General features: G+C 47.1%; 1 protein-coding gene across 5 annotated transcripts in view; it reads right to left on the bottom strand.

The window, feature by feature from the left end:
• The window catches only part of LOC135258966 (ankyrin repeat and sterile alpha motif domain-containing protein 1B-like), a 185595-nt gene that overhangs the window by 15569 nt on the left and 143705 nt on the right, over window positions 1-26321 (bottom strand). For all 5 annotated transcript variants that reach the window (XM_064342719.1, XM_064342718.1, XM_064342715.1 and 2 more), the window contains 3 exons: window positions 23376-23474; window positions 22099-22251; window positions 412-519 (listed from right to left, as the gene is read on the bottom strand). In XM_064342719.1, the coding sequence (XP_064198789.1) occupies window positions 412-519; window positions 22099-22251; window positions 23376-23474 (360 nt within the window). The remainder of the gene's footprint in view (window positions 1-411; window positions 520-22098; window positions 22252-23375; window positions 23475-26321) is intronic.

The raw sequence follows: 26321 nt of genomic DNA, 5'->3' as shown, positions 1-26321 counted from the left end.
TAGTGCTGGCGGTGCTGGGGGCTGGGGGAGCAGTGATGCTCTGTACTCAGGAAGGGGTGTGAGGTTCCGTGTGTAAATCCTGGGTAACAAGCATGAAAGCTCCTCCTCTGCACCCAACCCTCCCCCTCTCCTTAGTTTGTTCGCCACGCCTCTCTGGTAGAGCTAGCGGACCTGGGCTGACTGCCCTGTGAGGAACAGAGACCATTTTACGCTCCACAGTCCACACAGTACTGCAGGAGAGTGCTGACACTGACCCAAAAAGATGCAGGCCCCTCACTGATGAAAACATGCCCCCTGCGACCACCTGACACGGCCCCTCGGCCACTCGGCCTTTCGAGGCTCCGCCCATAGGAGGAGGATGAGGAGGGGGGTGAAGAAGAAGGAAGAAGCTTCCAGAGGCGTTGTACTCACCCTTAAGGAGATGGCCCGGGGTGGTTTCTGGGGCGGGTCTTCGTGTAGCCGGTCTCCGAGCGAAGCCAAAATCCGCTTCCTGTGTCCGATCAGGCTGATCTTCAGCACCTGGGGACAAGCGGAGAGAGGAGGGAAGAGCGGTCAGACGCTGGGGCGCGGCGGAGAGACTAAAAGCCAGCGTCCCGCCCGCCGTCTTACGGCTTCAGCGTTCTCCGCTGCGCGTGAGCAGAGCCGGGGAGATCGCCGGAGCCTGCGTTCGGCTCGTGAGCTCACCGTGGGCCTGGTCACCTGCTGTTTGCTCCTGCTCACAGAACCTCCCTACAGCTGTGGTCCTGCTCAGACAGCCCGCCTGGCTGATGTGTGTGTGTGTTCTCAGGGAGACTCCACCAGCTCCCTGCCGCTGAAAACTCAGCCCAACACGCCCTGCGGTGACATCACTCAACTGAGCGAGCCCCCGCCCACAAAAAAAAAAAAAAAGATAGAGGAGTTCGGAAATCCTAGCCCGCAGGGGGAATCCGAGGGAGTGCCTCCTCGCGCACACCCAGACACGCTCAGACGCCAAAACAGCGGAACGTGGCGAAGAGCTCTCGCAAAAACACACTGTCCCTCTCTCCCTCTCAAACAAAGGATCTCAGCCCCTCTCCATAATGTTTCCCCCTACCCCCCAAGGTCCTCTAATCTCTGACTTCCTGCTTCCTGTTTCCTGCTTCCTGAGGTGGGAAGGGCACGCAGTGTCACGGAACACATCTTCCCCTTGCTTACCTGCCTGCCATTGCCATGGTAACAGGAGAGTTAACACAGCTGTATTACACAATCCCCATTGGCTGTCTCCCCGGAGAGGGCCGCCTCCTCTGTGCTGATGAGGGGGGTACAGCGCAGGCATGTTCAAACTCACACAGGCATGTCCCCTCCCTCTCCACGGCCTGGAAACCACTTCATTCAGCCTCAACGCTAGTGACAGTATGCACACAAACACACACCGTAATACAGACACACACACGTAGGCACTGACGCACAGGAGAACAGATCTGCACAAACACAAAGGTGTAGCTACACTAATACAGACACACAAACCCACACATACACTAATGCAGACACACACACACACACACACACACACACACATACACTAATGCAGACACACACACACATATACATCTCTACCTCACTATTATTACTTGGATCTGCCCAAATTCTTCTGCTGAGCCTGTATTTTAGGCGCAGTTAGTGGGTCTACTCTGATACAATCAGTCAGGCAGCGCCACCCTACTTGGAGCAGTGCGTGGAGAAAGCCATTTGTCTCATTACTGAGCAAGGGTGTAAATCAACGCGGTAAGCAGGAGAAAATGAATGTCTTCCTAGCGCTACTGTAGACGGTAATCAGTCCACAGCGGACCAGGCACTCCGCAGATGGAAAGTGACAGACGTCATCGTTACGGAGTCGGGGGGTGTGAGCGCGGGGGCGTTGGCGTGCGTGTGTGTGCGTGTGTGTGTGTGTGTGTGTGTGTGCGTAGGCATTTGGTGCGCAATGGATTGGAAAATATCTTTTTTTTTTCCAATGTTTCCATCTGGTAAGTTACTGAATGAATGCAGGGAAATAATCTGGCTATATTTGAAAGATGAAGCCATGAATTTATTTAGCCACACAAGCACGTATGTGAAGGAGGTGAGAGGGAAATATGGCTTTGTATGAGGCAAAAAAGAATACCTGTCTCCTTTAAAAAATGAACATATCCTTCCAAGAGTGTAATTCAAGGGATGAGTCCCCTTGGGGAAAAAACAATTAGACCACAAAATGTGAGTTCTTGATATATTTTAGAGTAAAAACCCTTTATATTTTCCTATTTGTCACTTAAATATTTTAGGCCAGATGGGTTTGATCATCATCATGATGTAGTCACCTAATCTGCGCTGACTCATCCACCTGCACCAAATGGAGGAAATAAAGTGCAAGTCTGGAACTGAAAACACGAGGGCAGGGAACGGTAAAGCAGCCACACCCTGCGGTGCTTTGGAAAACGCGTCCTCGTGCGTCACGACGCCACTCAGGAAGAGGCACGACCGCGCGCGCTTCTCAAACAGACGCTCTGAGGTGAGCCCGATGGCGAAGATAGCGGCATCTCACCGACGAGTCGTCACGGAAATGCCGAGCGGTGCTGCCAAGCCTGCTAAGGGAAAAGGACGTTAGCCTGGAGCTACTGTACGGCAGGGCCCATCATCCATCAAAACGCCACCCAGGATCCAAGAGGGGATTATGACCAAGAGGAAAAAGAACGCTTAGATTTCGCTTGGAGTGATGACTGTGATAAGGACAAATCAGGTGAGCAGTACTACGGATTACTTCGCACTACACACCCGAAATAGATAGAACAACATGATCTCTTCATGATTTGCACACCGACTGCCTCGAACACTAATCTTCGTTGCTCAACTTTCGTAGCAAACAGCGATGGCTTCCCCAAGTCCAAACGCTAATCCAGCCCTAATCTCCAAACATCGCTCCCTCATCCACCGCTTCCCAGTTATTGCCATACATCTGCGATTAAACTCGGTGATTATACTGATAAACCGGAGAGTACACAACCCTGTTGACTCAACGAAAAAACAGTCTCTCACTCAGTTTGAGTCTGTATCGGTACGCACCGTGTACATTTCTAAAACACACAAATTCACGGCGCATTTGTACACACATGAATGTACATACACACAGAGAATCCATGGGCGGCCTTACACAGTTCAGTTGTGCTTGTGTATGTATTTTGTGGAGGGTTTGAAGATATGGAGGACATTGTACCTCAACCCAAACACTAAGGGAACCTACACATCTCACAGAAACCACCCTGTCACCCTGAGTTACATGTCTGCTTTAAACACCTCTTTACATTGTATCTTAATATCAAACAGCATGATCCAGCATGATTAGCTAGCAAGATACCGCAACATTAATTTACCAACACCAGCTACTTTAAAGCAATGTGAGATTGTGCTTTTGGGAGCACATCTCTCAGTGAACAGAACAGAACTTAAATTTTATGCACAGAGCAGTCATTTTTTGAGTGAAGTCAAAGTAGAAGACTTGCTCAGCACTCCATCCTTCACAGAACGCAAAACAGGCTTCAGACAGGCCTCAGGAAGAGAGGCCACACGGCAGCTTTTATGAATGGAAGCCGCTCACTAGGAACCTCAAGCTCAATAAAACCTCAATCTTCCAGGCACTCAATCTCCTACACCCCACTGCATTATAATACTGGCTTTGTGGCACAGGCATGCAGGCAGACTTAACTAACTCTTTTGAGTTGAATATTTTTAATGATAAAAACGGACAGACTGATGGGCACTAAAATACTGTCCAGCCTCCAGATTACTGGCAAGTGGGTCATTGAAGTTTATTACTTAACCTGGAAAAATACCAGCTCAGTGGAAACACAAAAAAGCACATTTATATAACTCTTTTCATTTACTCTGGTATATGGTACAGTAAGGTACAGTATGAATGCACATTTACGCTACCCATGTCTTTAGCAAATCCACCAAGGCCTCATTACACTGCCTCAATGGAATAAGATGATTCTAGAGAACAATCTAGAAAGTCTATAACAAGTAAAGACATCAGCCATTTTCTTTCTCCTTGTTAATAAACTAAAGACAAATATTTTTATCCATGGGTAACATAAAATAAGCAAGTAACTAGCATTTAACAATGTATTGCATCCATATGTAGACTAACTGCGCATATAACATATGTGCAAGACAAGTATTAAAATGAGTCCATTATTTATTCATGTAAAGATATGAATATTAATGTAGTCAGTGCTGCTCACGGTGGTGCAAGGAGAGTGCTGAAGTTTTGGTAACGTGGTCGGCTTTAAGCTGCAATGGCTAAAATACTGTTTTAGTAATCTGTTCTTCTCTCAGTAAGGCTGACTATTGACAGAACAGCCCGACTTCACTCAGATGTGGCACATATTGCACAAAGTCCACAGATCTGTCAAAGGTCTAGATCTAGATGTTTGGCAAACCAATTATGTCCACCAGGTGTGTGCTCAGCCATATATCACAACTAATAAAAAGCACACACATTCCCACAAAAAGTTCCTCACATTAACGATACCATCCAGGACACGGTCAGCACAATCACCGCCAAGCATGAGATTATGAATAACATTTGTGAGCACTCATGTCGTGTTTGGCACACGCCTCTAGACGCCCTCTTCATCATAATTCCAGCTATTCAGCCGGAAAGCCTTGCAGTTGCCGCTAGTTCTTTTGTCCTGTCGCTGCTGCGAGCGTTAAACACTGTTCATCGCTGCAGACGCATTAAATTTTCATGTCCGCTCAGACCGCAGCTTCTCTTTGAATGCAGGTGCCTTAGAAAAAAAAGTTGCCATCTTCAAACAGACTAGGAGTCAAGAAATCTCAGAGCGCTTCTGTATTCGCTCCGCACCAGCTTACAGCTCACTGCAAGAGCGTCACGTGATAGAATAGTCCAGGTAGAATTTGCTCAATGAATATGCAACGTCTTTTTCAAGAGACAGTTTCAAGATTACAACGCAGCCCTGTGAAGGCTCCAGGAAATTGGGGGGGGGGGGAACTGGAAGTACAACTTGTAGTATTAACAATTTAATTGACACCAACAAAAGTGCCTAGGCGTATCTCACATACAGTACGCACGTAGGTGGCAGCAGACACCTCCAGCACAAGATAGGCCTAACAGCTCAAGATGGGACTAATAAATCCCAGTGAAATTAGCCAACCTCCCAATTAATCAGCATTTCTGTGTCTTCCCAGCAAATACAGATTTACCTTTAAAACTCATCCTATACATTTTGAGGGCAGCTTCATGTGGGTAGAAAAAAAGTGAGTTTTCACTTAAAAATAGTGTGTATATCTAATCTTATTGGACGGTATTAAAAAAGGGAAATCAAGGGATTTAAAGAAGAATTAAATTAAAAGAAGCATTACCAGTGAAGTATTTAACCAAAAAAACGTCTGATCATATTCCATCATTATCCAATCACCTCTCATGAAAACCAATTTTTTTAAAAACCCACAATCTCCAACAGTCAAGATATACATGATCAACCGGCACCTTTTAAATGTAATGTTCATTCAGTCACCATTCAATATACACTGTGCCACATATTTTGAGCAGTAGCCTGAAAAGAAGAGCCAATGCTAATAGAATCCCAAGCTGTTTCATTACTGACAGAGTAATTAACCTCCTTCAAGTTCTCTGGCAGCAGCGCATGTGAAATGTGCTATAACAATGCAATAAATAAACGCAGGACCATCACTACTGCCGCCTGGCTTGTCGTAAGCTGCACTGCACCAGCATTGCATGGGCTGCATTGTTCCAAATCGCGCAGTCCGTTAGCGTACGCGCAGAGAGAGAGAGAATGAACCTAATTTAAATGCAAATGGCCGACGTGCAGCCCTGCGGGGAGATTCAGAGAGCTGGAATAAACGCAGAGGCGTGGGATGAGTCGGCCCTCGAGTTCCAACAAGGTTTGTTACATAAGGGCACGGGCTATTCCGGGATAGCGGAGTAATCTTCTCCTCGAGCAATTTTATACCTATCTTTGGAAAACAAGGACATACAGCATCGGTGTCGTATTTATAAAAATTTGAATGAGCGTCTAATCTGACAGATGCGGTATTGTGTATATATATATATATATTGGACTCTTATGTGGGGAGTGCTAATTCCATGCTAGCCTACATGCGCCAGAATGTTGCCCGTGGCTTTCCTGAATTTGCTTTGAACAGGTGAGCAGCTCACGCCAAACAGCTCTTAAGTGGGCCATTCTGATAAAACCATCTTCCCCAGCCCTCTCCTCACCGCGTTGCTCATATTCACACTACAGTGAACCCGCTGGAGGCGAGACGGAAACACAGAAGAGGAGAGAGGGAACGGGCCCAGCACAGCGGTACGACAGCCAGCCCCACGCACTGCAACAGGCCCCAAGCTCAGGTGAGTCACACAGGGCTAGCAGCGTGTTTATGCTGCGCACACAATCAATGGTTTTCACTGTAAATAAGCAAACATTTACACACCCTGCCTTATGCAGGATTCACATACAGTGCGGTCTGTGAAGAGAGGCGGGCAGGGGCACAGGCCGGGCCTGGTTACGCAGGCTGGTCCAGGGAAGCTGTGATGGGTGACCCCCCTGGGTCTGGGTGACCCCCCCGGTTCCCAGGGTCAGACGGGACCATGGGCTCAGACAGACAGGAAGTGTTACAGATGAGAGCCACAGGGTCGCAATATGTCTGTGCTTTAAATGGAAATGGGAATGCGGTATAATGTAGGCTATATGCAGCTAACCTGAGCAGAAGTGCTGAGAACCATTATTTTGTCATAGCGGGGAAGCCAGCACTCGTGCAAACTCAATCTCAAGACACTTTCTTCTCTTTGAGTGCAGTTAGGCCTCTCTAATGGAAAACTACGGAAAATGGAAAGTTTTTTGATAAAATGTAATACAAATATGAAAGAAAAAACCTCTCCAGCTATTGTGGGCACTTCAAGAGAGACAGACCTGTATGTTCACCGTGCGATTCAAACCCGAGACCTGGCTGAGAAGAAAACAAAAACGGCGTGACGGTTGAAGAGAAAATGGTGTCCTGACAGAAGATGGACAGCGATCCTGAGGCTACTCCGTTCTGAAACCACATTTCAATCAGTAGCACTTTGCAGCTTTAATGCTTCATTTCAGTCAAACTGTCATTCCCCTCTCATTTATGAGTGTAATGAACCACAATCTCTCATTCAAGTCTCAATAATTGCAACCCAAAAAAGCTAAGTCACCATGTTTTTATGACCCTTTCATAGTTTTTTCATAAAAGAAAAACTGATTCCCTTTAGTCACTGGTGGGAGAATTTGATTTAAAAATATTTCAAACAACATGGCTTAGGGCACCTAACAGAATGGTATTATTTCTATATCCAATTGGGAAACGGATGAACAGATGCCCAAAGCAAAATGTTTTCAGGATGCCTGCAGTGGAAAAGAAAAAAAAAAATAAATAAATAAATAATAACATTTGGTGGATTTGAGGAGGATGAAGAGCAACATGAACTGAGTTCCCCCCCAGAATGAAATTAAAAACGGGGGAGGCTGAGCCCGCCGATGCGTGCGGGACAATCGATGATGTAATCCCGGCTGATCTCCGCCGGTCCAGAGGAGCAGCGGTGACTTACTGGATTAAGCGGGACAGGCGTGAGCAGCGCCCGTCAAACCCCCCGAGTCTGCCCCTCCAGCCTCGTCCACAGCCCGGTTTCCATAGGAACGCCTGCGCACGCCCTGCTTTATCTGCGCATCGCCTGCACGCAGCCAGTGCAGCGGGCCGTGTTTCAGCTGGTGCAGTCTCACCTACTGCTGGAGGTGCGGCACACTTCACATTTGGTACTGCCGTCACAGTGGCCTAGCAAATAGCTTCGGACAGAGACGCTTTCAGATAAATACACGCACATAGCTTATGTGTCTAATTACTGGTTCGCATGGTTAACTTTACGCGTATTGATTATGAATGGGCCTTCTTAGTCATGTCACACTTTAGTATTCCTGAGACTAGCACTGATGTGATCCACTTCAGCAAATCACTGTGGAGAAGAGGATCTGATTGAAATGTAATATCATTTCAGGCCTGTTAAAATGGTCGTTCGCCATATTGGCTGCATTTTGTCGCTAGTTTCATAAAAAATAATCCTGATGTCTGTGATTTTATAAATTCTATTTTTAGAGATCAAAGCAAGAAGACTGTGGCGAATGATATTAATTGTACTGCATGTGAATTTTGCACAAAGCAGGGTAGGCATAATGTTTGCTTATTTACAGTGTAAACCATCGATTGTGTGCACAGGATAAACATGCCAAGCCCTGTGTGACTCACCTGAGCTTGGGGCCTGTTGTAGTATATGGGGCTGGTTATCATACTGATGTGCTGGGTCCACTCACCCTAAAAATGCCTTGGGCATACCTGGCCTCCATCTAAGGTCTGTGAGTGGACAAACTGACGCTGTAGAGATGGAGCACAGCCACTCCCAATCTGTAAGTAACTGTGGCCATGAAAAGGCTGCGGTGGCTGTGTCAATATTTAAGAGGACGCTGCCGCGCCCGCTGTTTACCGCGGCACGGAGGCGAGGTTTAGACCCGAAGGATCTCGTCGCGGAACACTCCAGCGTCAGACCGCTTGTTTGTTCCGAACCCCGCGTTCAGCATCTCCGACATCAAAGCAGGCGCATTCCCCCATGTTCGGGCCGGGCTGACAGTGAGAAGCGTGCACTGTAATCTCCCGCTTTGAAGAGGAGCAGCGCTGCAGATCCTCTAGAGTGCGCGTCGCATGGCAGAGCGTGCTCTTTATGTAATTCTCCCAAGGAACCGCATGCGTGCACACACACGCACGCACACACACACACACAGGCGCGCGCACATGCCTGCAAGCAGGAACACGTGCATGCAAACATGCAACAACGTAGACATCCGCACGTTTACATGTGTGCACATACAGCACACACATGCACGCGCACTCACACACACACACACACAGACACACACAGCCCTGAGGGAATGAGAATGCGGAGAGAAAACGTCTGCGCCATCAGAAAGGTCAAGGCCTGTTCGGGAGACGGGCCGGAGAGAGAGAATCTTTCCCTGCGTTCCTCTGGCTGGCACAGGAACACAGGCCGGGCATCCATAAGAAGATTTCGAGCCCCCACACCGGGACCTCTTCCTGCTTATGCAACAGCCAACACAAAGGGCATCTTTCGTGACGGTACAGGGAGCGAGGCAGCCGATTAAGAGAAACAAAGGGAGAGAATAGCGGAATGATTCTGGAATTATATAATTCCGCCAAATCCCTGTTCTAGCTCACAGCACCGTTGGATTTCCGACGACAAAGTGACAATGCTCTTCTGTCGCTTTAGATGCAATGAAGGCGTATTCTGTAACGTAGCTTGTCTGTTCAGCCACAAACTGGTTATTATTTTAGATGCATTAATTCATTAATTTCAGCTGATACGTGACTGCAGTTTCTAGCTATGCTTTATTTTATACTGCTCAAATAATAAAAGATGGAATGCTAATATATGGCAACGTTTAGCATCACTTTAGACTTTAGAACACGGTGCGGTTGTAAACACTAAATCATTAAAATACATTGTTCATGGCTAGTTAACTTTAATAAATGTTAAATTAATATATAATAATTGTGCTATTATAAAAGCAGCCAGTGTGGGAAAAATACTCCAGACAATGAGTGCAGATGGGAGCGTAATGCAATAACACCGATATTGATCACAAGCTTATCCAGGTGTTTACAATCTGGAATCCCTGGCCATTTTACTAATATCAAATTTCACAATACATGATAGAATTAATGCTTTGTTTGAAGTTGGAATAATGCACATATTTATGTTTTATTAAGTATTAAAAATGACATTGTTTTCCGAAGATTACCCAAAATCAGCAATTTCTCAAACTGACAAAGGGTTTGGAAAGGTCAGGGCACAGTCAGGCTAATGTTTATAAAGCACTGAAGACAGCCGAGTGGACGAGCTCTGGAGGAAAAGGTTTGAAATCTAATTTCCCTTCACGGCCCCTCGGTGACCGATTCGAGCTTCCGCGTCCAGGAAGTGTCCCGCTAACGGTCCTCCAAATCTTATTCCGTCCCTGCTGATGTGCCCCAGCGTGTGGCTCAGCGCAGCTGGCTGTCACCGCGTCTCCTCTTCCTCTCTAACGCTACGTCTGCGCCGCTGTTCCTTCCCAGCAGACGCCGGTCCGCGCAAGCCTCTCATTAAGCGCGAACGCTGTTTTCCTTTCCCCTCGGTCGATTCGCGCATCATCTGGATCCCGCGCATGTTGGCGGGTGACCCTGGGCCCCTTGTTGCCATGACAGAGGCTTAATTACACCGAACGCCATACGCAAACCATGATTATGCTGAGGGTTCTTGGCTCGCGCGCGTTTTTCGTAGGTGCTGGAACACACTCAGCCTAATCGCTGGATGCTTTTTTTTTTCCATTGTACGTTGCCACTGTAAGGCGTCGACAGCGCGGTTAATGGGAAAAAAAGGAGTTACAAGTCCACAGCGAACAAGATCACCCCAATGGGGGCTGGACTGAAATCCTCTGCACTGTGTTGATCAGTAACTCACCCCCCCCCCCCCCTTTTCTATTCGATTTGGAATACATTGATCCGGTAAGAATGCACCCAACTGAGGTAAAACGCTAATAGTCCGGTTCAGACGGAATTCTCCTCACCCAGAGAGGAAACAGCGCCCTGATTGGTCAAGCGCACTGCTAAGGCTTCCTGGAAGAGGTCTCCCATGTGAGCGGCTGACAGGGGCAGGAAGCACAGGCCCCAGGACGCTCGAGAAAACCCGCCGTCCGTGATGCAGGGACAACGAGAGGGGGACCGGAGCTGGTTACCTAGCAACTACGTGGAGAACTGGTGCCGTGCGCGCGACGCAGCTGGCTCGAGAGGGAACATAAAGGAGAAGGCGGCAGCCTGGAGGGTGAATGGTAATTCCATGTTCCGTTCGCCGCAGCTCGGCGCTAAAGCTTCGCCGTTCGCTTGTCGCGCCGTCCGATTGGACGGCCGGGGGAGCGGTATCCCCCCCATCGCGGCTCACGGCTGAGCGGACGTGCCGTTGCAGTCGCGTCCCTGCAGATCGGCGGCGATATTCCCGCACGGCTGCAACCCCATTATTAACCGCACGCTAGCGAAGCTGCGATGCGCAGGGCATGCGACGCCGCTAATACAAAAGCCACTGCGCCGTGAAACATCATTTTACTGCAGCAAACACCCACACATACAAACGCGCACACACACACACACACATACACACCACACCACACACACACACACACACACACACACACACACACACACACACAGAAAACAATCCACACACCACACACACACACACACGCGACCACACACACACCACACCACACACACACACACACACACCCACACACCACACACACCACACACACACACACACCACACACACCAATCAAGCCCGCACACACACACACACACACACACAAACACGCGCACACACACACCACACCACATCACACACACACACACACACACACACACACACACACACCACACCACACACATACACACGCACACACACACACACACACGGGCAAACATACACCAGGAAGGAATTTTGAGCCAATCGTAGGAATCCAGTAATGAAGTGTAGGGAGATAATGAAGTGAGTAATAATGGAGAGTGTTCAGATTTCTTGGTAACAATATTCTTGGTGGAAGCAAATATTCAAAATGGCACTCTGCAGCTCCGCAGAACAGTGAGCTCTGCGAGATTCAACATTTGGTGCTCAGCCCACACTCCGTACCAGCTAACACTGTCTCCGATTCACTCTCACCACCCAGCTTCCTCTCATTTCCTCCAGGGAAAAGGCACCCAAATGTCAACACGTTCCATTACACTGATAGCAGAGAACACATTTGGACCCTTCCTAAATTATCTTCTCCTTTTCATCCGCTGACTGTTGTGAAGTACTCTTTTCATAAAGGGTCTTTGTGGTGTTAGTGCCCTCTGCCCAATCCCAGCTTTGCACTAATGGCTTCCGCTGTCCTTAGAGAGACACTTTCAGTTATGAGTCACGTGACACACAGAACACCTCCAGATGCACTGCTCACCATGTGACACCAAATGACCAATCGCCCAACAGACAGCTTGTTCACATAGGAAGTCTGTATTCAATTCAATGTCCCTGTCAATTAAATTAACACAGTTTGGCAATGTCAGCAATTGGCAAAATAAGTAAAAATAATTGTTTTTGCATTGAAAAAAAGTCACAGTTGCATTTGTTTCTAAGTCAAAGTTAAGGACAAATTCTAACTGAATTCAGGCCAGAATCACACAGCGTACAATTCCACAGTCCAGAGTTCAGCAGCCCAGCAGCACATGGACTTTTAATTGGCTACAACAGGTGAAAATGAATGTGTTGAATATCTGAGCAAGGCATACTCACACACACGGACACACACACACACGCTCACACACACATTTACACACACACACACACACACACACACAGGCTCACACACACACACGCACACACACACACACAGCTCACACACACACACACACACGGCACACACACCACACACACACACACACAGGCTCACACACACACACACACACACACATACACAGCTCACACACATAAACACACACACACACACTCACACACACAGGTCACACACACACACACACACACACACACACACACACACACACACACACACACACACACACACCACACGCCGGTCTCACAGAGGGGCCATATGCGCTCTCAGTGTGAGGGAAGGCTGAAGACGCAGACAGCGCGCGGATCAGGCGGATGGGCGGATGCGCCCCCGTGGAGATCGGGAGAGAGCAGGCAGGCCCATCCCAGCACTGCCCCTCCTGCGGAGATTTCACCTCATTCACATTCCGCATGACCTACAGCGAGCTCGCGCTCCACCACCGCACAACACACCATCAACAGGGCGCAGGCAAGAGTACACCGCACCAACTGCACTGTAACATGCGCAAAAACATAACACAACTACACCAGAGTTTATGGAAGAACATACCTACCGTGCACCAGATCTCAGGGAAGAATATATATATCATATACCTTATGGAAGAATATACCTACCATATACCAGATATCATGGAAGAACACACCTACCATATACCAGATATTATGGAAGAATATAGCTACCATTTACCAGATATTATGGAAGAACGCCCCTACCATTTACCAGATCTTATGAGAGAACACACCTACCATTTATCAGATGTTATGAAAAAAGATATCTACCATATACCAGATCTCATAGAAGAATATAGCTACCATGTACCAAATCTTATGGAAGAATATATCTACTATGTACCAGATCCTATATATCTTCCATATAGCATATGGAACAGCATACATGCTGTACACGAGAAAAACCTCTTCAATTGCAAGTGATCCCTCATAACCACCTCACAACACCTTCCATCTGGTCAATGTTTAAAAAGCTGCACTGGCATGAACAACTGGCAATGGGAGCTTTTATCCTCTCTGGAATCTCCATTTTAAACAAGAAGTTAAATTTTAATGCGTTCGCATGCACTATTTATATGACCTTTCCTCATTTTCCTCCTAATTGTTTTTTTATTTTTTATGTATGCCGAGCGCATTCACTTTAATTAAGCCAACAAGCCAAAGACAATTTTCCATCTATATTTAATGGACGATAAAGCTTTATGAAACTTAGCTTATGGAAGAATATACCTGCTGTAAACCAGAGCTTATGGACAGGTATACCTACTGTAACAGAGCTCATTATGAACTTTACCAGCTGACGTGCTAATGGAAGAATATGCAAAAACCATAATTCACTGCTGAATAAACACACTCTGAGTTTAAGGCCCACCAGTGCCACAGATTAGACTCTGATGTAAAGTCAGACGCTGATGGCGTATTTTCCCTGGATCCAATGTCTGCTCTGCCCATGAGACAGAGCAGACCCACTGCAGGGTATCGACCTACACGCGGACGGAGAGTAGACACTTGGTCAAGATTACAGAGTGAAACTGAGCCGTGATGTCACGCGTGATGAAAATGAAGCCAGCCAGGATAATGTGTGGTTAGCCCACATACAGAAGCACAGGCACAGTGGGTGGAGGTACAGTGTAGCACTAGACAAAAAGAAGGGCGATCTGACATGACCTGTGATGGGCTGAGATGATGCAGTAATGAGGTGTGCTATAGTGTGGGTGTACACTGTGATTGGTTGAGATGACACAGTAATGAGGTGTGGTATAGTGTAGGGGTACACTGTGATTGGTTGAGATGATGCAGTAATGAGGTGTGGTATACTGTGATTGGCAGAAATGATGCAGTAATGAAGTGTGCTATAGTGAGGGTGTACACTGTGATTGATTGAGATGATGCAGTAATGAGGTGAGACACACTATGACTAGCTGAGACAATAGTAGTAGTAATAAGGTGTGAAAAAGGGTGGACGTACATGGCTTTAAACTGTACAATGTTACAGCCACCCTGCAGCTGTAAATGTAACACGGGGTCAGCCCCCAGGGGGCAGTGTGGCTCACATCCTGCAGAACTGGGCACCTTCACCCGTTCCCCAGCCACTGCTGGCCCAACCCGCCACCGCTCCAGCACTAGCCGCCATCTGTGCTGAACAGGGCTGCAGCCTGGCCTGGTTTACCGGACCTCCCCTCAGATGGGGAGAGATAGAGGAGAGCAGCTCCCTGCTCAGCCCCCCTTCCCCCCCCGCCCCGCTCTCCGCCCTCAGCCTCCCTCTCCCCCTCCCTGCTCTCCTCCCCCATCCCCCCTCTCCCCCACACACTGCAGACAATCTAATGATGTAGTCAGTAGCGCACCAGCTCCATAACCCTAGCAAATATTCTTCACTGGACAGTGTGACACTGGGGCGCAGTCTGCCAGCTCAGGCCAACCACGAGCCAGACTGCACTGGCACAGGGATTCTGACTGTGCTGCCACAGGGATTCTGACTGAGCAGGCACAGGGATTCTGACTGAGCAGGCACAAGATGCGAAACCCTGAACTGGCTGTGCAAAAAGTTCAAAAAAGAGTTCGGACTGCTCGCCATGTTTATGTCGTTGTGAAGACGTTGCCACATTACAGTGCTATGACAATAGGCATTTAAATCTCTTGCGCAACGGCCCACATGTACATTACATTACATTACAGGTATTTAAGACGCTCTTATCCAGAGTGTCTTACGCAACTTACACAACTAATTAAGAATAAAGCCGTTTCCAAGGACATACACATTCCATTGACACAACATCTTTCTCAGATTTTACAGACAAAAAAATGGCCCCATTAATCAATAATAAAGCCATTTTGTCAAAATTATTAGTATTTATTGTCGGGCCTGCCCTTGAATAGATTAACATTCGCCCTTTACAAATGGTTTTGGAACTGCAAGACAAGTTCACGAAACCTACATGGATATTACTGGATATTTCACCATCGCTCTAGTTTGGGACAGGTACTGCAACACAATTCATGTTAACAACGGGTAATGAAATCCATGCATTACAAATAATTAACGTTAGTAATAATAATAATAATAATAATACATTACATTCATGAAGTGTTCATAAGTTAATGAGACTTTAACAAAATAAAATGACTACTGCACTTCCTGTTGTTCTCACTATCTATGAATGGTACAAGGATGAGGGGTGTTCAACCTCATCAGAAAAGGGCCTGTGTGGGTGCAGGTTTTTGTTTTACCCCAGCAACAAGACACCTGCTCCAACTAATTAACTGAACACGGTCTTCAATCAAGATTTACCTAAGTAGAATCAGGTGTCTTGAAGTTGGGCTAAAAAAAATCCTGCACCCGCAATATCTCTTTTCGGATAAGAGTGGACTCCCCTGATGTTGACCGTGCACATCATGATCAGGATCAAGCAGGAGTCCATCAGGATCCATCCAATGTCTTCAAAATCAATTGAGTTCAGCTGCATTGGCTCATAATGACAACCATCCTGGCAGTGAACAGAAGCGCCCACAGATGTGGGAGCTGCTCATTAAGGAGCAAGAACATGACTGGAGCACAGCACAGAGCATCCGGACCCGCTCATGACTGGAGCACAGCACAGAGCATCAGGACCCGCTCATGAGTGGAGCACAGCACAGAGCATCCGGACCCGCTCATGAGTGGGACCCAGCACAGAGCATCAGGGTTCTGCCCAGAACCAGAAAAACACAGGGAGCAGAAAACAATGGAACCAGTGCTGCATGAATCTCAAACCATCACAACAACCCCCCTCTTCCTCTCTCATTATTTTCTCTCTCCTTTCACTCCTTTCCTTCTCTTGCTCTCACTCTCGGTCTCTCTTTTTCTCTCTGCCTCTCTCTCTCTCTCCCTCTCTCTACCCCTTCCCTCTCTCTCTCTCTCTGGCAGTAGGCTCCTCTTTGCTGGTCCCCGCTGACTCACCTGTCTCCTGCAGTGTAGGTAGGGTCCTGAGAGTCAGAGCGGAGCGGTTTCTCTCCCCCTCTCTCCCTCTCTCTCTCTCTCTTTACGCGCGGCGGTGCGCTCGAACCCCCCTCCCCCCCGCCGGGAGCCGGGGCACGGCAGCGGCTCGCTGTCCTCCTCACTCCACTGAGTCACAGAGCAGCCCGCCGGTGGAGCAGGAGCAGGAGCAGGAGCACGAGGAGGAGGAAGAGAAGATGGTGGAAGCGCGGTGGAATCGGACGAGGGGCCGATGAGCTCTCCTCTCCTCTCCTCTGCCCTCGCTGGCGGTCCGCTGGGTCTGCGCGGTCCGGCTCGGCGTGGACCAATCCACAAGCGGCGCGCGGGGAGCTGGCTGACTGAAACACTGCTGACTGAGAAACCGCTCTCTCTTCTGCTCCTCTCTTCTCTCCCTCTAAAGCTCTCCCTCCCTCATTCTCTCTCTTCTCTCTAGCTGTCTGCCTCCCCCTCTCACACTCACTCGCTCTCTCTCTCTCTCTCGCTCTCTCGCTGCCTCCACCTCGTTACTATGGATACAGCGGCCACATCCAGAGCCGGCTCTTGCGCGGCTCTGATGGTGCAGGTGACTGAAGGCTGAAGGTGGTGCGGTACGGTGCGGTACGGTGCGGTAGCCTTCGGCCCTGCGGGGAGCGTGGAGTTTAACCCCTTCCTCCCCGGAGCGCTGCCGGTGTCCCCAGCTCCCTGACAGCGAGGGGATAATCCCCTCCCTCCCTCCCCCTCCCTCCTCCACTGCTCCTCCTGCAGGAGCCGCAGATCGCACTCCGCTCCTCCTTATTAATTCCCCCTCTCATCCCGCTCACATCCTCAGTGCGCCTGCCTGCCAAACCCTCAAGTGCGCGCTATAACCCAGTAACACAGCGCACTCCTGCATGGGCTATGCCTCAGTCACATCCCCCACACATCACACTGCACTCACATTCCTCACACCTCATTAACATCCAGGCTATTATATTTACCCTTGGTTCATTTACATACGTTATATCTGGCACAAATCTTATAGTGTTCAACGTTCACCTGCCTGCAGATTGACATAAAATACATGACTGAGGTCATCAATTTGGAGCATGGTTATGGGTTCTGAGGCTGTGTGTGTCATCGCCAACCGCCCCCCCCCCCCTCCTCTCTCTCTCACACACACAAGATTTTTTTGTCTGGCTTTTGAGGATGCAACACAGGCTGCTTCAAGATTATTCTGCGCATAAGGTCTCTATAGCAACGGTCAAGCCGTCATGGCAACAAGTTAATGGGCATTAAAAAAGTGAAAATATTGTTACCTAATTGAGGCCTTTCCGAGCCCCCAGCCTCTGCTCATTGGTTCCTGAAACGGAAGCCACACCCCCATCAGCCTGCACCCACACTCCTGTCACAGGCAGCCTTACAGATGGGGCCTTGCAGACCTGGCACCAGCCCTGGGCAGGGAGAGCCAGTGCATACTGCTCATATCATCTCCAGACCAGTTTTATCTCAAATAACTCATCGCCCACCAGCTGCGATCGGCCTATCAACAAGCATTCATCACCGGCCAGGTGCAGCCAATCAGTGAGCTCGTTCTCTAATCGCACGCTCGCACGTTCTTAGTTACAGGGCCCCTGATAAATAAAGGAGACACACAAATACAAATAATGGCCAGTGTGTTTCGGGTCTCCTGTATTAGTAACGCAAGATGTTTAAAATGTACGAAATCTGGAGCTTCGAGCCTCAAGCTCCACAAAACAATCCGAAAGTCCAAATGACCAGCTGAATCCAATTAATGTAACTGTAGACTTAACGTGTAATTCTTTATACTATATTCTGGGTATAGATGAAGACAGCTAACACTGCTATCCAACCTGGATAAAGATAACTTGCTTACGCAGTGGCTTTTTACATCTCTCTCTGGTCTGTACAGTATGTCTGTGATTCATCGGTGTCTTGATGATGATTTGTATAGGGACAAAAGACTATAGTGCGTGCAACATTATATTAAAGCCTTATTACAACACATCAAAATGAATCACGGCAAGCAGCCAGAACATCAGCCTCACTGTTCAGTAGTATTATCCACATCTGCCTCAACTGCCAATGCTATATGGCTCTTTTAGCATTTACGCGGTGGGTGATGTTTCCAGTTGAGTTAATAGTCACCCCCTGGAACTCCATTTTCATTCTGTGGGAAGAACTCTTATGTGCTTTCAAAAAAACAGTCAGTTGACATACTGTATGGGATATTTGAATTTTAACATTGACTGTGAGGGAGCGGCTAATTTTACTTTCCTTACGAAGGATTGGACATGGTGGGAGGAGCCAGGCACTGTTCACCAGCGCTGATCTCTGTTTGCTCACGGGGCAGAGAGCTGGCATCTGGTGCTGACACCACAGGGCAGTACTGCCGGAGGCTCACAGACCGCGCCAGCTTACGCAGATTCACTGACCTTCCCCACGGCTGCAGAAAACCGATCAAGGGTTATTCGCTTCATTTCACACCACCGCCATCCATATTATCAAAGAGCACGATGAAGAGATGCAATATGCTGACTTATATGACTCACACATTAACTCACACGTGTAAAAACTAAGAATAAATATGCATTACAGCGATGGGACAGAATTCTCAATGCACAGGATGACAGTCTACTATCTAAGCACAGATACGTGAATTGGTCACATGGAAACGCAGAGTAACTGCAAGCTAGCCCTTCCTGTCCACGGTGCAGCGGGTGATGCAAGGTGGTGCTCCTGCCATTAGACGCTAAGGCCTGCTGTTTCTCCGGCAGGGGAATGAAATTGGCATTTAGGTGGAATGTAATGAATGAAGATGGACGTGTCGAGCCCTGCTCTGCCAAGGCCCGGAGGAGCAAGACTACCACAGCCCACGGAAGCCATAATTTACACCGCAGTCAGGAACAAGCTCTAACTGGATTGGTATGATAATAAAGAAACAAACACATGCACGCACACAGGCACACACATGCACAAACACCCACACTCACACACACAGACACACACATATACACACCTCATTATTCCACTGGGTAATTCCAAACCCCATTAAACACAAGCACAACTGAAGTGATTTAACTTGCATCACAGTGTGAGATGTGTTGTTTGGGTAAACAGTGACACAATGAGAGGACAAGGACTTGGAAGATATCTGTGCTCGTTTCTTCAAATTTAATTTACACAACAACCAAATAACCACACACGCAGATGCACACACAGAAAAACACACAGGTGACATAGGTGCTTTTAAATTAATGCAGTGAAATCTGTTCTTGCAGGTATTAAGATAATGTCAGTGAAATCATTACTGCTGTACTGTGCGTGACATGGTACAGTATGTTCTTATAAAAAATATAAATAACAATAAAGACTTAGTCTGATGCGCACACAGCATGTCTCATCCTATGAAAACCAGGACAGGGTTTATAATCAGATCTTTATAGTCGTACTGGAGAATCAGAGGCTCTGTAGTGCTGAACATAAAGGGAGCTACAGCTTGCAGGAACGTCTGTTGAAATCCTGTAAACCTTGTTGCAAATGGCGCATTTTATATCTCACTAAACGGTTTTCTTCTTCATGTCAGGAGTGTCACTACCACGCCCATGCGTGCAAGATTTCACCGGAATCGTTTTCCAAATATGGCCCTTTTCCATCTTTTCCATAAGGACATAGTGGTGAGAACATGGCTAAAGGAAACTAGATTCCAAACTCTTGTACTCCTTAAATCGATGGGAAGAACTTCACTCCACATTTTTCTGAGTTAATTTCAGTTGTATTAATATAAAGGAACCATTAGTTAAAAGCAACTTATTTTCTGAACAGTAAATTTACTCCCTTTCAATCTGAACTGAAATAAAGAACACTAGAGCCATCTTGTGGACAGTAATCTCGCTGCAGCTAAGATAAATCATTGTTGCATATTTGACTGATAGACGAGAGTGTTTCACCAGCAGAGGTGGAAAATCAAGGTTCAGAAAGTTTAAGTCCAGTCCAGTATTTTGTTCCAATCACCTGGATTGGCTAGCACAATTCTTCAGCCAGGAGGTAGAACTAATTAGTGAAATCAGCTGGCTGAGTTCATAGGTGGAAGAAACACACGGCAGGACTTCTACTTTCAGACCCCTGGACTTTCCACCTGTGTCCACCAGTGTAAGCCAGAGGGAGCAATATCAGCTGGGTATGAGGTACCCAATACAGCAGGATAATACAGGCTGATAATAGCTTTTCAGGACTGTCTTCGGATGGCCTGATCTTTGCTATAATACTGGGCTGCTGATAATCTGCTAATGCTAATGTTCCCCACATCAACCTAAATCAAGATAAGTGCTAATGATAAGCTATTAACGAGAGGCAACTCCTATTTCATTAATACGCGAGTGGGACTTCATTAATAAGCAACGAAAGAGTGTTTTAATTAATCAAACCGAATTGCGTAATTAAGAGAGTGTGGTATATTTCTGGTGTATAACAGCAGTGAGAGCTATCTCTCCTGTCGCAGTACGTGGTACTGCACATGTCGGTTTCACCAGAGCTCAAGGGAGGAATGAATATCTAATTAAGTAACGATAGCACAAGTGGATGGTCAGGGTGCAATATTAAGTAAGACCAGCAGACTGATGTAGGAGGAGCTATATTAAAACACACGGAACCCCAAACCTGCCACAACTGTCACAATGGTACATTGTGCTACAGTTCGTACAATGTGTGTTGTTTCTGTATCTGTGCTCACACACACACACACACACACATATGCACACACACGCACATACACACACACTGACATACCGCGCGCACACACAGTCTCCTTCAACACTTTCAAATGAGTGTAAACTAAGCACCCACACTAAAGCAAATTGAACAGCACATCACTGAGGAGGATTAGTTAAACGCTCAGCTTTAATTAGCCACCTCTCACTAATGATACTGCTGGGGATTCATATTTGACATCACTGGAAGTCTTCATTATTGCACCAAGACCCCCGCAAACCAGCTCTCACACTTATTCACAGAGTATAGCTTCATCTTACACATAGCAAAAATGCAGCATCGCTTACGTTCTAACACTCCACATAGCATTTAATATACACTGCATAGTATCACGTGCTTTCATTCACACTGAGCTGAGTAGCCCATATTTCAACACACCTTGGTTCAGCAGCTATACTGCCCTCTAGTGGTCATGCTTCAATCTGTGGGTGCTCCTGCTCTCTGCAGTATTTTTCTTATCCTATTACTTTCTGTTGCTAAATAGATTATGTAATGTAATGTAGATTATACAGGCATTAAACACACACAAACAACTTACACACATTTACAATGATTATATCCACACATCACTGCTGGACTGCAGGACATTGTGTGTGTGTATGAGTGTGTGTGTATGTGTGGGTGCATGCATGTGCATGTGTGCCAGTGTTTGCAAAAAGAGATCACCCGGCAGAAGCAGAGAGATTACGTGTCCATACTCAGACCTCTGTCATATTAAAATACCTTCAATACCAGGATGAAGTGGCGCAAGAAATCCAAGCACTGACCTTGGATGAGATCTGCTATCTTGAATGACTTGGCAAGGTCAGGATTAAGTTTGGATAAACTGATCTTAGACCTTGAATGTAGATTACTGACCTACCCAGTACAGGAGCCAGGAAGTGATGTCACTTACATTTATGAGCTCGATCTCCCAGATCTTCTTGACCAGCTCCATGGAGGTGTATCCATTGATCAGGAAGGACTTGGTGTAGTCGCCCAGCTCCAGGGACTCCAGCCACTCGGCCACCGACGTGGGGTTGTTCCCGTCATAGCCAACCGGCCGCACCTGCAAGGGAGAGAGAGGCGTGCGTTTGAGCAAGGCTCTGCGCTTCATTTACACAGTGAGAAAGCTCATTCTCCTTCAGCTAATACTGAGAGAGCTAAGCATACAGGCTGCAGGTCAGAGAGGTAGCGAAGAAGCCGCATCTGATGAGGTGCCCTGCTACAAGTGCTAAATCCCAACCACACGGCATGATGGGGATCTGTACTGTAACGGATCGTACGGTAACAGGCATGTACCCAGGGAAGACCGGAGCCTTCATGCCTTGCCTTCCACAAACAAAACTGGCTGAGAGAGATACTCATATCATAATTTAATCACATAGCTCTGTCTTAGTACTGGCCATTAGCAAAAAAAGGTATGAGTCATGTAACAGGACTGTTAGACAAAAACAATTCTGCATCTCCTCCTCTTCATTTAAAAAATGTTTGTTATTTATTTTATATTATGTTTATCCAGCCCTTTTTTTGTAATATGCTCATCTGCACAGACAAGCACGTAATGTAAGCCGCCACCACTCATCACACTGCAGTCTACGAGTCGGGCTCCCGCAGATGTGATTCGGAGGAAGACGATTCACGAGCGGCTGAACGCTCGAGCTGCAGGTGCTCAATCGACCAGCAGAGGTCACTAGAGCGCAATGCAGTCGTCTCAGCCGAATGAAAGCCTCCGTTTCCCCTCAGTGGCTCCAGGGCTAATTGTGCGCTGTACTGCAGGGCTGCCTGCCACAGTCTGCACAGGCATGGTCCATATTCCAGAACAGAGAGAGGGGCCAGTCCATGAACTAGAACAGAGCCCTTAACCCAGCAGCCTCATTTAAAACCAGAACAAGGACACAGGCCTTAAAGGCCTTTGATGAAATATCTTCACTGATAAGACCATTTCTTACCCTGAGTGTAGTCCCTGTTCAGTATTGAATCAGCATGGTTTGATCAACATTATTCACTCTAAAAATCAAGTAGCCTCTTACTGAAGCTCAGGTGAAAGATCTCCAGGAATCTCAGCTCTGACTCTCCTGTGCATTACAGCACAGCAGCGTCCCACTTAGCATGCAGACAAGTAGCTTTTAACTGTACATATAGCTGCTCCTGTCTGACCTCTGACCCCAGAACCTTGACCCTGAGACTCACCCTGGGCAGGAGGCGGATGGCCTGCAAGAGGCGCTGTCTGTGGGCTGAGTTGAGGATCCCAATCTCCAGCAGGTCCTGGTCCTCCACAACATTGCTGCCCTGCAAGAGAAAATGCGTCAATCAAGAGCTGACAGCTGACTGACAGCTGACTGAAATATGAGTCTCAGAAAGAGGAGCTTTGTTATTTTAAATCATGTAACCATGGGTGCATGCCTGTGCATTTGTGTGCATGAGTGCATGTGTGTGTGTGTGTGTGTGTGTGTGTGTGTGTGTGTGTGTGCACGCATGTGCGTTTGTGTGCCACTGTGAGTGTGTGTGTGCTCATGGGTATGTGTGTGTGTGTGTGTGTGTGTGCGCATACATGTGTGTCTAATCTCTGCAGATGACCTTAACAAAGGACAGGCTGGTCACAGCAAGTGATTGACAGATGGCTGGGTCACGTGCTGTGATGTGAATTATTTGTGCTTTATGGCCGCGACTGGTGGCTCATAAATGTCAGTTAAGCTTTTATCAATTCATTTCCAAGAGTGGTGGGGAGGAGCTACACCTCCGTGGATATTCCGGATAATCTCTCATCCCACAAATGGCAAAACAGCAGCAAAATGAACCTGCCAACGGCAGACGCATGATAAGAAGATACTGCTCATTGTAACAGCCCTGATTGCGTTGATGCACTGGCCACAAAAAAACAAAACGCAAAAATGCAGTTGTTTTCCATGAGAGCAAAACCACGTAAAACATCGAGGACACTCATATAAGGCTTGTGATTGGGAGGGTGTACGGAGGCGTTCATATGGTACTCAGAAAATAACAAGTGCTCCCAAAAAATGGAAGGTGCTCAAAACAAATTATAATCACAACCCTAAGTTCATAAATATAAAATCACTATAAATCACTGCGATCTGTGGCTTTTAGGACCATATAAGCTTTTGGTCCACCTGAAAATCAATAAACATTCAAGTGTTGCAATTCAAATCCCCCCCCCCCCCCCCCCCCATCTTCTTTTAGGTTGATATGGTATATTATCAGAATTCTCTCAAGTCTTAGTGGATAAGCTTATTGAAACCACACGCTTAGTATTATATCACCTAATCTGTAATTAAACTACATTTCCCAGGACACAAGTGTCCATCACTTCCCCCTATGACAGCATAACAAAGTGCGCAGCGCCAGAGCATGGATTGTGCTCATTAACTGCCCTCTGACTCGCATTTTTATAGCGTGACATTTCACACCAAACATTCCCGTAGCGTGCCCTTTTCGGAACACAACTTTATTACATCAATAGAAGCAACTTAAACGAGCCTCACAGATGACAAATTAGGCTCTAGTAGGAATGTCAAGTGCCATTTACTGAGTGTAAGTGCACAAGCATCACGCTATCTACAGTACCGCCACTGCTAGGCCAGAACACACACAGTGTGGGACCCAGTGTGGGACAGACGCGTCTGCTGCTAGCTCTACACACCCAGAACCAGGAAGCAGGGCCGTACAGGCACCAAGCTCTACACACCCAGAACCAGGAAGCAGGCCCGTACAGGCACCAAGCTCTGCACACCCAGAACCAGGAAGCAGGGCCGTACAGGCACAAATCTCTGCACACCCAGAACCAGGAAGCAGGGCCGTACAGGCACCAATCTCTACACACCCAGAACCAGGAAGCAGGGCCGTACAGGCACCAAGCTCTACACACCCAGAACCAGTAAACAAGTCCATACAGGCACCAAGCTCTACACACCCAGAACCAGGAAGCAGGGCCGTACAGGCACCAAGCTCTACACACCCAGAACCAGGAAGCAGGGCCGTACAGGCACCAATCTCTACACACCCAGAACCAGGAAGCAGGGCCGTACAGGCACCAAGCTCTACACACCCAGAACCAGGAAGCAGGGCCGTACAGGCACCAAGCTCTACACACCCAGAACCAGGAAGCAGACCCGTACAGGCACCAAGCTCTGCACACCCAGAACCAGGAAGCAGGGCCATACAGGCACCAAGCTCCCCCAGCATAGCTCTCTCTGTGAGGCCGCTGATGATGTGCCTAGTCCGGATACTGGGAGGTCTTCTTCAGCCTGTTGGCCTATTAAGACCCAGAGTGGACATGTGCCCGGCCACCTCATTGGTTAATTAACACTGAGAGGGTCAGAGGATCAGGCAGTGATGAGGATGGCCGCAGAGACACGAGTAAGGCATAGGAACCAAATTTTGGTTTATATGCAAAAAGCAATTATTACCTTTCATGTATATGGAAAGTTCATAATGTAATTAACATAGATAGGTGAGTAATAACATCAGTTATAACAGGCTGTCTTCCATCTCTGTTTTTCTAGAAGTACGATATAACATGTAACATGAAATAATGACAATTGAAATTCTTTTTGAATATTTTTTTTATTGAAATGTATTGAAACACTAACCTTAAAACTTTTAATTGCAAAATAGGTTATAGGCTCATCGCAGGCATCCATTAGGAACTGGGCAAAGGAGTTGTGGGCTATCTGGGTCTGATCTTTAAAAAACATGAATTTCAGGTGTGTGTATTAAATTTTTTTTATTTTATTTTTTTATTTGACTTTTTAATTAATCTCCCTTATCATAAACTATTCGCTAAAATTACAAAGCCAATATAATATACCTCTTTAGTTGAGCAATATCGTTGCTGAGTACTGTTGTGTGAGTACTGGGTTCTGTGTTTACTTGCATGTGTGTAGGTGCGAACTATGGTCATTTTAGTTTTTGGGATGCTTATATCGGAACTGTGAACTGTGTTGGGTAGCTGGCTTTTGAGGAACTACAACTTAAGAGAAAAAAAACACACTGTTTATACACCAAATTAAGACAATTCAAACAATTCAATTGATGTTGATCGATCAATTATTTAAACACCAAGAAAACAACACTAAAGTGTCAGTTAATCGCTCAGCACTATTTTGTGTGTTTGACCTT

The sequence above is a fragment of the Anguilla rostrata genome, chromosome 7, assembly GCF_018555375.3.
Source record: "Anguilla rostrata isolate EN2019 chromosome 7, ASM1855537v3, whole genome shotgun sequence".
NCBI classification, from domain to species: domain Eukaryota; kingdom Metazoa; phylum Chordata; class Actinopteri; order Anguilliformes; family Anguillidae; genus Anguilla; species Anguilla rostrata.
This window is presented reverse-complemented; position numbering and strand designations above follow the sequence as displayed.